At 38.8% G+C, this 14,215-nt stretch overlaps 1 protein-coding gene across 1 annotated transcript in view; it reads left to right on the forward strand.

Annotated features, from left to right (window-relative positions):
• Nucleotides 1–971: 971 nt before the first annotated feature.
• The window catches only part of LOC137632612 (uncharacterized), a 45,074-nt gene continuing 31,830 nt past the window's right edge, over nucleotides 972–14,215 (forward strand). Inside the window, exons 1-2 of the mRNA XM_068364661.1 lie at nucleotides 972–1,073; nucleotides 12,628–12,730. Of these exons, the coding sequence (XP_068220762.1) occupies nucleotides 12,645–12,730 (86 nt within the window). The 5' untranslated portion in view covers nucleotides 972–1,073; nucleotides 12,628–12,644. The remainder of the gene's footprint in view (nucleotides 1,074–12,627; nucleotides 12,731–14,215) is intronic.

Raw genomic sequence — 14,215 nt, forward strand, 5'->3', positions numbered from 1 at the left:
AAGGCATTGGAGAGGACGCATCGGGTAACCATCTCCTTAATTTAGGGATATGGGTGGGAATATATACTGTATATATATATATATATATATATATATATATATATATATATATATATATATATATATATATATATATATATATATATATGGTAAGAGAGTAGTTGACCCTTTACACCTTTGTTTTATTCCCGTAGTTACATTTTTTTTACCAATTTTTTTCCTTATTCGGTTAACTTTTTATTTGTTAATCCGGCCTGTGTCTTTTCTTTCATATTCCTATAACCTAGGGTAGAAGATAGACTGTACCTATAGTAAGCAGCTCTTCTGGGAGGACACTCAAAAATCAAACCATTGTTCTCCAGTCTTTGGTAAGTCATAGCCTGTGTACCATGGCCTTCCACTGTCTTATATTAGAATTAGAGTGCTCTAGCTCTAGGGTACAGTACACGCAGATAGTGTTCTATCCTTTTTCTCTACCACTTGTTTTTTGTTTTGTTTAAGTTTTTATAGTTTACATATAAAATATATAATTCAATGTTCTATTCTTAGAATGTTTTATTTTGATTGTATTTACTTCGCTTGTTGTTTACTTATTTCCTTGTTTCCTAAACTTCGCTGGGCTGTTTTTCCCAGTTGGAGCCCTTGGGCTTATAGCATACTTATGATAATAATAATAATAATAATAATTAATAATGATTAATAATTATTGATAATAATTAATAATAATGTATACTAAGACGTTCTTCTAAATAAACAGTTGAAAATCGTATTTTGTTCGGTACAAATAAGAAAATTGTATCTATATGTATTACCTTTGATTTGGATTTAACATTTTATTTAGATTTTACTTGGAAGTTTTATTACACTTCAAAAATACAGAAACATTTAAATCCTCATGTTTTGTTTAAAAGTCGTCGTGCAAAATTATGACGAATTGACTACAGAAAACGATACCAATAAGTGATTGGTAACTTTGTTTTGTTTACAAGTCTTTACCGTTGCTAGGGCGTTGCTAGGGACGGTTGAACTTTCTTCGTCATGTTTGTATGACCATTTAGCTATCATGGGATGAAGTAAGTCCAATTATCATTTCTGTTGTGTGAATATAAAGCTCGTACAAATAAAAATGCTTTCCTACTATGTATGAGAAAACCGTATGTGATTGTCTAGCTGAGTTAAGGTCAATTTTTCATAACTCTGACCATCCTTTACATTCAGATCTCCCTGGACAATTCTATCCTCTTCGTAATACTAGGCAGGCAGTTAATTCTAATAGCCAGGACTTCTCCATCATGAGGCTCAATACTACACAGTATTCTAGAAGTTTTATTCCAGCTGTTACCAAGTTGTGGAATGATCTTCCTAATCGGGTAGTTGAATCAGTAGAACTTCAAAAGTTCAAAGTTGCAGCAAATGTTTTGTACAACTTTACCAATGGTTTTATGTTGACCAGGCTGACATGACTTTTTATAGTTTATATATGACATATCGGTTTTTGACGTTTAATAGTTTATATATGACATCTATTTTGACGTTATTACTGTTTTTAGAATGATTTACTGTTAATTTGATCTCGTCATTTATTTATTTCCTTATTTCCTTTCCTCACTGGGCTATTTTTCCCTGTTGGAGCCCTTGGGCTTATAGCATCTTGCTTTTCCAACTAGGGTTGTAGCTTGGCTAGTAATAATAATAATAGTAACAATGATAATTGGCCAGACGTTTGAATATAGGTTAGCCTAGATATGATCCAAAGGTTCTATCTTCATTGAAAATACTTTAACCTCATTTAAGTTATAACATTTATTGTGAATATAATGATAATTTCAGGATATTCCATGGGTTTTGTATGGTAAGTTTATTTAGCTCCAACACTGGATTAAAAGATACCAATTATTATTATTATTATTATTTTTATTTTTATTACTTGCTAAGCTACAGCCCTAATTGGAAAAGTGTGATGCTATAAGCCCAGGGGCTCTAACAGGGAAAATAGCCCTTTGAGGAAAGGAAACAAAAATTCTAAGAACAGCAGCAACAACAAAATAAATATTGGTAAAATTTTATTTACGATCGGGGTAACATTTCGAAAATAAAACATATGTTTTCCTGCAGTAAATAACGTGATTTAACCGAATTTGACCTTCATTTCTATTTAATGGTAATAAATTGAAATGCTGTAATAAGGGAGAAAACGGTCGAGAGAGGCATGTAAACAAGGAGAAATATACAAGTGGGTATCGCATCAACGAGTGGGTAACAACGTTATTAGAGGGGTCAAGACTCGTAGTATACTTGAATAACTAGGGTAAAAAATATTTCCATGTGGGTATTGCATAAAATATACGGTATTAGAAGAATGGTTAGGATAAAACAAGATATCCATGTGTGTATTGTATAAAAGAATGGGTACATACGATATTAGAAGGGTCGGATCAAGAAGAATACTTGAATGACGTGGGTATAAGTGAGGAGGGTTTATAAGAAAACGAGTAATTCTTGCATAAAACGTATTATATTCATGTGGGTATTACATAAAAAGAAGGGTACAGTTGTATTAGGTCAAGTAGAATACTGTACTTGAATGACGTGGGGAAAAATGGGGAGGGGTTATAAGAAACAAGTAATCTAATTGGTAAAAATAAATGAGGGCTGGGTTTATGTGCAGGAGGGCGGGGTTTATGTGCAGAAGATCTAAAACTGGTATGTACATACGGACAAACTGGAGCGAATAAAACCGACCCGTAGAATGTCAACAAATAAATGAAAAATATACTGTTAGTATAGGATATACATAATTTGTGCAGTTTTCTATGGATTTATTATACCTCCAAGAACGTAATGACATAATGAATAGAGAAGAAAAGGTTTGTTTTACCATTATTTACCGTTTCCCCAGTATGTTTTCCCCACCCAAAACCCCGAGTTCCCACGGGGTGTCCTCCATTATATATACAGTTCTGCATATATATATATATATATATATATATATATATATATATATATATACATATATATGTTATATATTATATATTATATATATATATATATATATATATATATATATATATATATATACTGTATATATATATATATATATATATATATATATATATATATATATATATATATATAAATATATTACATTAAGTATTTATTTGCGACAAAAATAAGTGTCATTTTCTAAGGAAACGGGCATTTTTCTATAGGGAAAAGGTGGTTTTTACTCGGAAAGGATTTCCCGAGTGTAAGTACAGTAATACCTAAATATTTCCTATATAAACAATAAAAACTTCAACAAAACAAGAGGAAGAGAAATTACATAGAATAGTGTGCCCGAGTGTACCCTCAAGCAAGAGAACTCTAAGCCAAGACAGTGTAAGACTATAGTACAGAGGCTATGGCACTATCCAAGACTAGAGAACAATGTGTTGATTTTGGAGTGTCCTCTGCGAAGAGCTGCTTACCATAGCCAAAGAGTCTCTTCTACCCTTGCCAAAAGGAAATTTGCCACTGAACAATTTAATGCAATAGTTAACCCCATGAGAGAAGAAGAATTTTCAATATTAAACTTACCCGATAATCATGTAGCTGTCAACTCCGTTGCCCGACAGAATTCTATGGAGGGATACGCCAGCTATCACAATACTAGAAGGGGGTGTACTTACCAGCGCCACCTGTGGCCAGGTACTCAAGTACTTCTTGTTGACACCTCCTCAATTATTCCTCTGTCGTGCTTCCGGCAAGACGTTCTGGGATACGCTTATGATCTTCGAGTATTTTCACGGCTAATTGGTGAAGTATTCTCTCAGATTTCGGCTGTCGCTTTACTGGAAACCTTCTTATATTAGCTAGATAGCTTTTATATAGTCCTGAGTAACGGTTAACGATCTTTTGCTTGATTTTGGAACCCCCTTTGGCTAACTCTTTGGATTCAAGATGTCTGACATTTCGCAAGCCCCCTCCCATAGACGATGTAGGTCTTGCAATAGGCGTATTCCGAAGGCCTCGGTAGATCCTCACACCGCTTGTTCTGACTGTAGGGACAGGCCCTGTCAGTTAGAAAATCGATGTGAGGAATGCGCCGGACTTTCGGAACTGGAATTTGTCCGTCTTTTGAAATATTCAACTAAGTTAGAGAGAGGTAGAGTTAGGAGGAGTTCTTCTCACTCTTCACTTTTTTCCTCACCTCATGATCCCCTACCTTTTCCTACCCCTGTAGTGGCTACCCCCGAACCTACTGTTTGCCCTCCGCCTGATATGTCTGTTGTTTTGCGTGCTATTCAGGCCTTAGGCGATAAAGTAGAGTCAGTGGTAAGTGATCATAAGTCTCTGATGGCCGAAGTCAAGGAACTTAAGGTCAAGAGTGCAGTGGGTGGAATTAGTGCCAGTGCTGTGACGAGTGCTAGTGTCAGTGCAGTGCCAAGTGCTAGTGTCAGTGCCAGTGTGGTGCGTGAGGATACTTCTGTGCGAGCCAGTCGTCCTCCCAGTCCGGGACCTCTTGCAAGCTCCCAAGCCCAGGGGAGAAGCAATGTCGAAGGGCATAAGGGTTCGGCAGGCCTTGTTAGGCGCACAGAAGTATCCTCGGTGGTTGCGGGCGTGTCTTCCAAAGACCGTCACTCCCACCTGCAGACGATTGAGCCCGTCTTTTTCTCGTCCGCTGATCAACTGTCAGGGAAGAAACGTTGGTCTCAGGTCTCGAGACCACTTAAACGCAGAGTCCAGTCCGCGAGTGCTCAGCCAGGTTGCAAGAGGACAAGAGGCTAGCATTGCACCAGGAGGTGTCGCTACTTGTGCAGAAGAAGGCAGTGGTTATAGTCCGGGACCATCAATCCCCGGGCTTCTACAACCGTCTCTTTCTTGTGGCCAAGAAGACAGGAGGTTGGAGACCGGTGCTGGACGTCAGCGCGCTCAACGCGTATGTCACCAAGCAGACGTTCACGATGGAGACGACGAAGTCGGTCCTAGCAGCGGTCAGACAGGAGGACTGGATGGTCTCGTTGGACTTGAAAGATGCCTACTTTCACGTTCCTATTCATCCAGACTCCCAACCTTTCCTGAGATTCGTTTTTGGAAAGGTTGTCTACCAATTCCAAGCCCTGTGTTTTGGCCTAAGCACAGCTCCTATGGTGTTCACTCATCTGATGAGGAATATAGCAAAATTCCTACACTTATCGGACATCAGAGCCTCCCTCTACTTAGACGACTGGCTGTTGAGAGCCTCCACGAGTCGTCGCTGTCTGGAGAATCTCAACTGGACTTTGGACTTAATCAGACAACTGGGTCTGTTAGTCAACATAGAAAAGTCTCAGCTCATTCCCTCCCAATCCATTGTGTACCTGGGAATGGAGATTCGGAGTCAGGATTTTCGGGCTTTTCCATCGGCCCCCAGGATAAGCCAAGCCCTAGAGTGCATCATGAGCATGCTGAAGAGGAGCAGTTGCTCGGTGAGACAGTGGATGAGTCTCACAGGGACCCTTTCATCACTGGCCCTGTTCGTCGAGCTAGGGAGACTCCACCTCCGCCCTCTTCAATTCCATCTTGCAGCTCATTGGGACAAGGGTTCGACTCTCGAAGCAGTCTCTATCCCAATCACCCAAGAGATGAAGACCACTCTCCTGTGGTGGAAGAACAATCTCCTTCTCAGGGAGGGCCTATCGTTGGCTATTCAGACCCCCAATCTTCATCTCTTCTCAGATGCATCGGACTCGGGCTGGGGTGCGACCTTGAACGGACGGGAATGCTCGGGAACGTGGAACGAGGAACAGGGATTGCTCCACATCAACTGCAAGGAGCTACTAGCAGTTCATTTAGCCCTGCTGAACTTCAAGTCCCTCCTGCTAGGCAAAGTGGTGGAGGTGAACTCAGACAACACCACAGCCTTGGCTTACATCTCCAAGCAAGGAGGGACCCATTCGAGGAGCCTATTCGAGATCGCAAGGGACCTCCTCATTTGGTCAAGAGGTCTAAACCTCACTCTGGTCACGAGGTTCATTCAGGGCAATATGAACGTCTCAGCAGATCGCCTAAGCAGAAGGAATCAGGTCATTCCCACGGAATGGACCCTCCACAAGAGTGTGTGCAACAGACTTTGGACCTTGTGGGGTCAACCTACCATAGATCTGTTTGCCACCTCCATAACCAAGAGACTTCCGCTGTACTGTTCCCCTGTTCCAGACCCTGCAGCAGTTCATGTGGATGCTTTTCTACTGAACTGGTCCCATCTCGACCTTTACGCATTCCCACCGTTCAAGATAATAAACAAAGTTCTGCAGAAATTCATCTCGCACGAAGGGACACGGCTGACGCTGGTTGCTCCCCTTTGGCCTGCAAGAGAATGGTTCACAGAGGTACTTCAATGGCTAGTCGACATCCCCAGGACTCTACCTCTAAGAGTGGACCTTCTACGTCAACCTCACGTAGACAGGTTGCACCCAAACCTCCACGCTCTTCGGCTGACTGCCTTCAGACTGTCGAAAGATTCGCTAGAGCTAGAGGCTTTTCGAAGGAGGCAGCCAGTGCGATTGCCAGAGCAAGAAGGGTTTCCACTCGTAGAGTCTACCAATCTAAGTGGGAAGTCTTCCGAAGCTGGTGTAGAGCCAATTCAATCTCCTCTACCAATACCTCTGTGACCCAAATAGCTGACTTCCTTCTACATCTTAGGAATGAGAGATCCCTTTCAGCCCCTACGATTAAAGGGTATAGGAGTATGTTGGCTTCAGTTCTCCGCCACAGAGGTTTGGACCTTTCTTCCAACAAGGACCTTCAAGACATTCTTAAGTCTTTTGAGACGTCTAAAGAGCGTCGTCTATCCACTCCAGGCTGGAACCTAGACGTAGTCTTAAGGTTCCTTATGTCATCTAGGTTCGAACCTCTCCAGTCAGCTTCCTTCAAGGACCTTACCCTCAAGACTCTTTTTCTCGTCTGCCTTGCAACAGCTAAGAGAGTCAGTGAGGTTCATGCCTTCAGCAAGAACATTGGTTTCACGACCGAATCTGCAACATGTTCTTTTCAGCTCGGATTCCTAGCAAAGAACGAACTTCCTTCACGTCCTTGGCCTAGATCGTTTGAAATACCTAGCCTCTCCAACATGGTAGGTAACGAACTAGAGAGAGTTCTTTGCCCTGTTAGAGCTCTCAAATATTATCTTAAGAGGTCTAAACCTATTCGAGGACAGTCAGAAGCCTTATGGTGTGCCATCAAGAAACCTTCGAGGCCCATGTCCAAGAACGGGGTTTCGTATTATATAAGGCTTCTGATTAGAGAAGCCCATTCTCACTTAAAGGAGGAAGACCTTGCATTGCTGAAGGTAAGGACCCACGAAGTAAGAGCCGTAGCTACTTCGATGGCCTTTAATAAAAACCGTTCTCTGCAGAGCATAATGGATGCAACCTATTGGAGGAGCAAGTCAGTGTTTGCATCATTTTATCTTAAAGATGTCCAGTCTCTTTACGAGAACTGCTACACCCTGGGACCATTCGTAGCAGCGAGTGCAGTAGTAGGTGAGGGCTCAGCCACTACATTCCCTTAATCCCATAACCTTTTCGAAGGAGGCAGCCAGTGCGATTGCCAGAGCAAGAAGGGTTTCCACTCGTAGAGTCTACCAATCTAAGTGGGAAGTCTTCCGAAGCTGGTGTAGAGCCAATTCAATCTCCTCTACCAATACCTCTGTGACCCAAATAGCTGACTTCCTTCTACATCTTAGGAATGAGAGATCCCTTTCAGCCCCTACGATTAAAGGGTATAGGAGTATGTTGGCTTCAGTTCTCCGCCACAGAGGTTTGGACCTTTCTTCCAACAAGGACCTTCAAGACATTCTTAAGTCTTTTGAGACGTCTAAAGAGCGTCGTCTATCCACTCCAGGCTGGAACCTAGACGTAGTCTTAAGGTTCCTTATGTCATCTAGGTTCGAACCTCTCCAGTCAGCTTCCTTCAAGGACCTTACCCTCAAGACTCTTTTTCTCGTCTGCCTTGCAACAGCTAAGAGAGTCAGTGAGGTTCATGCCTTCAGCAAGAACATTGGTTTCACGACCGAATCTGCAACATGTTCTTTTCAGCTCGGATTCCTAGCAAAGAACGAACTTCCTTCACGTCCTTGGCCTAGATCGTTTGAAATACCTAGCCTCTCCAACATGGTAGGTAACGAACTAGAGAGAGTTCTTTGCCCTGTTAGAGCTCTCAAATATTATCTTAAGAGGTCTAAACCTATTCGAGGACAGTCAGAAGCCTTATGGTGTGCCATCAAGAAACCTTCGAGGCCCATGTCCAAGAACGGGGTTTCGTATTATATAAGGCTTCTGATTAGAGAAGCCCATTCTCACTTAAAGGAGGAAGACCTTGCATTGCTGAAGGTAAGGACCCACGAAGTAAGAGCCGTAGCTACTTCGATGGCCTTTAATAAAAACCGTTCTCTGCAGAGCATAATGGATGCAACCTATTGGAGGAGCAAGTCAGTGTTTGCATCATTTTATCTTAAAGATGTCCAGTCTCTTTACGAGAACTGCTACACCCTGGGACCATTCGTAGCAGCGAGTGCAGTAGTAGGTGAGGGCTCAGCCACTACATTCCCTTAATCCCATAACCTTTTTTAACCTTTCTCTTGAATGCTTTTATTGTTGTTTTTATGGTTGTTACGGTAGGCTAAGAAGCCTTCCGCATCCTTTTGATTTGGCGGGTGGTCTATTCATTCTTGAGAAGCGCCTGGGTTAGAGGTTTTGTAGAGGTCCTTTAGTAGGGGTTGCAACCCTTTATACTTTAGCACCTTTGGGTTGATTCAGCCTCCAAGAGGAACGCTGCGCTCAGTAAGGAAGACGAACTTAAAAAAGAGGCAGAGTAACGGTTCAATTCGACTTCCTTACCAGGTACTTATTATTTCATTGTTATTTGAGATAACTGTTATATGAAATATGGGATACTTAGCTATCCTTTAATCTTGTACACTGGTTTTCACCCACCCCCCTGGGTGTGAATCAGCTACATGATTATCGGGTAAGTTTAATATTGAAAAATGTTATTTTTATTAGTAAAATAAATTTTTGAATATACTTACCCGATAATCATGATTTAATCGACCCTCCCTTCCTCCCCATAGAGAACCAGTGGACCGAGGAATAATTGAGGAGGTGTCAACAAGAAGTACTTGAGTACCTGGCCACAGGTGGCGCTGGTAAGTACACCCCCTTCTAGTATTGTGATAGCTGGCGTATCCCTCCATAGAATTCTGTCGGGCAACGGAGTTGACAGCTACATGATTATCGGGTAAGTATATTCAAAAATTTATTTTACTAATAAAAATAACATTTTTTTGTTACTCTCAGTGTTGTTCAAGTGTATGAGTACAGAGAAGTATATGTAAAGAATAGGCCAGACTATTCGGTGTATGTGTAGGGAAAAGGAGTGAACAGTAACCAGAGAGGATCCAATGTAGTACTATCTGGCCAGTCAAATGACCCCATAACTCTCTAGCAGTAGTATCTCAATGGGTGGCTGGTGCCCTGGCCAACCTCCTACCTACAAATTGTCGAATGATGATGTTTTTGATATTTTTCCTAGTCATAATGTGAAGGAAAACTTCTGGTATTTTTATGTTATTTAGCCGACTTCTTTCATTGCTAAATGTACAGTAGATAAACTGGAATTTCATAATACTGTGATACTTAGTCATTGCGAATATGAAATTTATCCATAGGGAATGTTTCGGAAGTGAATAGCAAGTCTACTTTTTACTGATGAAAATATGAAAATCTGCATCTTATTTTAAACCCATTTTTGATGTATTACAAGATTGTTCCATCACTACTTAGAAAATGGTAATTGTTTAGGAAGCGATTGCATATAGTGCAAAGAGCAAATGTGATATTTTTTTCCATAACTTCCACCTGATTTATTCAGTTTAGCAATGCCTATCTTGTCCACAAAAAGTGCCAATAGCAAACATCATAATTTTAAAGTACTGTATTCATTTCATATATGTAAACCCATGATGTAAAACATCCTTATCCGTCTGGAAGTAATCACTTTCACTCGGAAATGGCCATTTAGATGTGTAGGCTATGTCCCAACCTTGAGGGTTATCATATGTGAAGTCATAAGCGGGTGACCGAAACTGTCCAACTTGTTTGTTAGGACTTGACATCAGAAAGGTGGATTGAGATGGAAATCTGCATCTCATTTGTAAGAGTTCAGCACTCTCAAGGAAGGGAGATCTAGGGTCATGTTCAGTAGTGTTGCCTTAACCTGCTGTTAGGACCCTGCACCTTTGTTTAAGTTAGGTATTGAAGCATTGTAGGTCAAGAAAGGTGCATGTGTTGCAAAGGGGTCAGAATCGTTCACCAGTCATGTAAATTTCTGTGTCTTATGTTGTTCTTGATGTTTTGTAAGTGATAGTTATTATGAACTTTATATTTTTCCAAACACATACTGTATTGTCTATATTGTATTCTTTGCTTATTAAACCATTTTTGTTATCATTCATTTTTTCCCCACCCTGTAAACCCTGTTTCTCCTCTGGGACCCCCACCCCTACCATGATTATGATATATAAGGGGCTGGGGAATCACAGAAACCAATAAAAAATAAAGGCACAAAATAAGTTTTATGAAAAATAATTATAGGCTTACAAAGGGACCTAAACTACACTTCTTAACAAAGTAACCAGCCTTTTACTATCTAGGTTGCCTTGGAAGGCCACCTAACCTGCACTTTTAAGGCTCAGATGAACCCTTGTGTGAAATTGCACCGTAGATTTAGTAATTTTTTTCAAAATTTACCTTTTCACAAAAATTGTCCTGTGACCTTAAGGTCAAGGTCATTCATATTGGACAAATTATGTTGTCACATTAACCTCAACATTTTCTCCAAATTTGGTTCAAATCATCCAAGTAGTTTCTGGTTTAACATTTGTGACCATGTGGCAGCCATTTCTTATTTCATGATATCTCAAAAACTACTCAACAGACTTGCGTCTGCATTAGACCTTAGCCCAAGGTATCTCAAGCAAAAAATTGAAAGCAATTGATGGAACGGTTCTTAAGATCTCGAAGAGCAATCGTTTTAAGTGATTTTTGCTTTTTACCTAGAGAGCGCTGCATGCACCTGCACAATTTTCTTGATTTATACTTCCCTCATATGGGTCATGCCGCTGCTCAAATTTGAAAGCAAACACTTTAAAATTGGCTAAGTTATTAGTGATCAAAGCCTGGAAAAGAATGAGAAGAGTAATAGTAATAATAATAGAACTAATTTTGAATTCTAGAGGGGCACTCAGTAGAGCGCAGTCTTCCGCCGCAGCAGCTTATTTCTTGACCTTTTACCTTAACATGTATTAATTGGCGTGGATTTTTATGCTCTCAAATATGAACAAAGTTTGAGGTCTTTGTGACAACAATGTCCAAACTTAGGGCCGATTACGTGAATTTGACATTTTTGTTGACCTTGACCTTTGACGTTGGCCTTCCAAAATTTGATCATTTCCAGCTTTTTACATAACAGTTAATCCCTGCAAGTTTCATTACTCTACGATTAAAATTGTGGCCAGGAAGCTATTCATAAACAAACACACAAACAGGGGGTAAAACATAACCTCTTTCCAACTTCATTGGCAGAGGTAATAACAGTTTAAAATTCCTGTAAGTTTCATTACTTTACAATTGAAATTGTGGTTATATGGTTGATGACTGGAATTTGACCTTTTGCTTGACCTTAACAGCTCTTTACACAGTTTAAAATCCCTGCAAGTTTCATTACTTTACGATTGAAATTGTGGCCTTATGGTTGATGACGGGAATTTCACCTTTTGCTTAACCTTGATCTTCGACCTTGACATGTATTAATTGGTGTGGATTTTCATACACTCAAATATAAACCAAGTTTGAAGTCTCTGTGACAACAATGTCCAAAATTGGACATTTTGCTTGACGTTTCCTTGCCCTTCAAAAATTTAATAATTTCCAGCGTTTTACATAACAGTTAATCCCTGCAAGTTTCATTACTCTACGATTAAAATTGTGGACAAAAAGCTGTTCACTTAGAAACACACACAAACGGGGGTTAAAACAACCTCCTTCTAACTTTGTTGGCAGAGGTAATAATTGGTGGCTGGTAGGTTGGGTATTTCTCATTAACCTATCGGTAACTTATCATATTTTCTTTTCCCTTGGTTAAGTGAAGACCTCACTGCTTTTGGAAAAGTGAAACTTTACAAAACATTATTCAAATGAATCTTGGTTGGACTTAGGATTTTTATGCGATACCAATAGAAATGTATGTATTAAGTAATTTATACCTGATATATCTTTCTATGGTAGGTATACAGTTTTTGCTCATATTTTTTGTGATAGTAAACTGAGTTTTGAAGCATATCATTGATAGTACTGTACAGTGAACCATTACTGTATAGTTTATTAGAAATTAAAATAAGTTACCAGTAGATGAAATATTGACTATTGTTAATTTGTTAGTGTAGCCATAAATGAACAATTAGCTAGTGGGAATATGACCATGATTTTATAGCTAATTGATTTGTACTGAATTTATGTTAACTGAATAATTTTCCATTACAAAAAATTTGAAAGGTTACGTTCATTTTTGGTGGTGTGGTGTAATAATTTGAGCATATTAAACTTTCAGGTGATAAATGCTGTGGGATGAGTGATTCAGATCCAGACTTCTGGGATCTGGGCCAAGATGAGCCCAAAGCCAACCAGAGAAGGAAAACTAGGGGAAAAAAGAGGTATGGAAATTATGTATTTAAAGACTTTTCTCATTTGTAGATAATTTTTTAAAATTGTTGAGTTGTATTTGATTTTATTTCCTACCAATATTATCCCTTTTATTTTCTTGTATATAAGGATATGTTCATAAAAGCCTATTAATTTTAAAAGGCCTTATCTGCCATGAAACAGCTGTCCAGTTGTGCAAAGTAGATGTAAAAAAAATGCAAGAATGGCCCCACTCTACTCAGCAAATTCTATGACACCTATCCTACACTTGTTGCATTGTGCAACTGAGTAACATCAGTGTATTAGCTTCTCTCTCCAGAACTGTATAGTGTCAACATCATATTGGGCTAATCACTAACTAGGTTTTTTTTTTTTAATCTTAACTATTTAAAGATTTTAAGTGCAATGAATTTTTAAAAGATACCTAATCGAGTCTAATTTGGGGTTGATTGATTCCTGTAATAATTGGAATTATTGTTTCCTAATTCTTAACCACCATTATTTTTTCCTTTTCCACTCTGCTTCATTTAATCTAATCTTAATGTTTTCTTGTTGGATATTTTGATTGTCTTTCTATCTAGTGTGAATAGGTAGTGTCCGTGGAGTGATCCTCTTCTGTGTTATTACCCAAGGTTATAGAATGGCTAATTTTTACCATGACTTGGCTTTCTTGTCAATGACTGCCGTTCAGTAATAGTGATTATGATAATGATAAAAGTCACTTATTCTTTAAAATATAAACTGGATTTACAATATTTACATCACAGTTACTGGGACCATTATTTAATTAGATACATAACAGATATGTATTCTACTGGATAGTACAGTGGTAACGGGTTTGCCTAGCATTCGCTTGGCGGAAGATCGATCCCCGCCCGGGACCGTGAGTTTAAGCTGTTTACTGGGGAGGACACTGCTGTGGCTGGGCACCGCAGTGGGGTGTTGGGCTTGCCCGGCTAACGTTCTGGTGAGCATCTCTTCTGATGAAAATGGAACTGAAACCAGACACCTTTACCTTTTACTTTTAATATCATTACCAGGATTCTTTAAGTTGTGCAGCACATGAAGAATACTACACATATAATTTTCTTCATTTTAAAAAGACAGAGCATAAGGTGTTAGGAATAATTAATGTCCTTCCAAGGCAAAAATCCCTTCTCATGTGATTTTTGGGGGGCAAGAAGTGTGAACAAGGAATGCAGAATAATATATATATATATATATATATATATATATATATATATATATATATATATATATATATATATATATATATATATATATATATATATATATATATATATATATATATATATATATATATATGTAAGTATGTATGTATGTACATACATACATACATATATATATATATATATATATATATATATATATATATATATATATATATATATATATATATATATATATACACAGTATATATATATATATATATATATATATATATATATATAATACATATATATATGTCAGAATTT

The sequence above is a fragment of the Palaemon carinicauda genome, chromosome 41, assembly GCF_036898095.1.
Source record: "Palaemon carinicauda isolate YSFRI2023 chromosome 41, ASM3689809v2, whole genome shotgun sequence".
Lineage (NCBI taxonomy): Eukaryota > Metazoa > Arthropoda > Malacostraca > Decapoda > Palaemonidae > Palaemon > Palaemon carinicauda.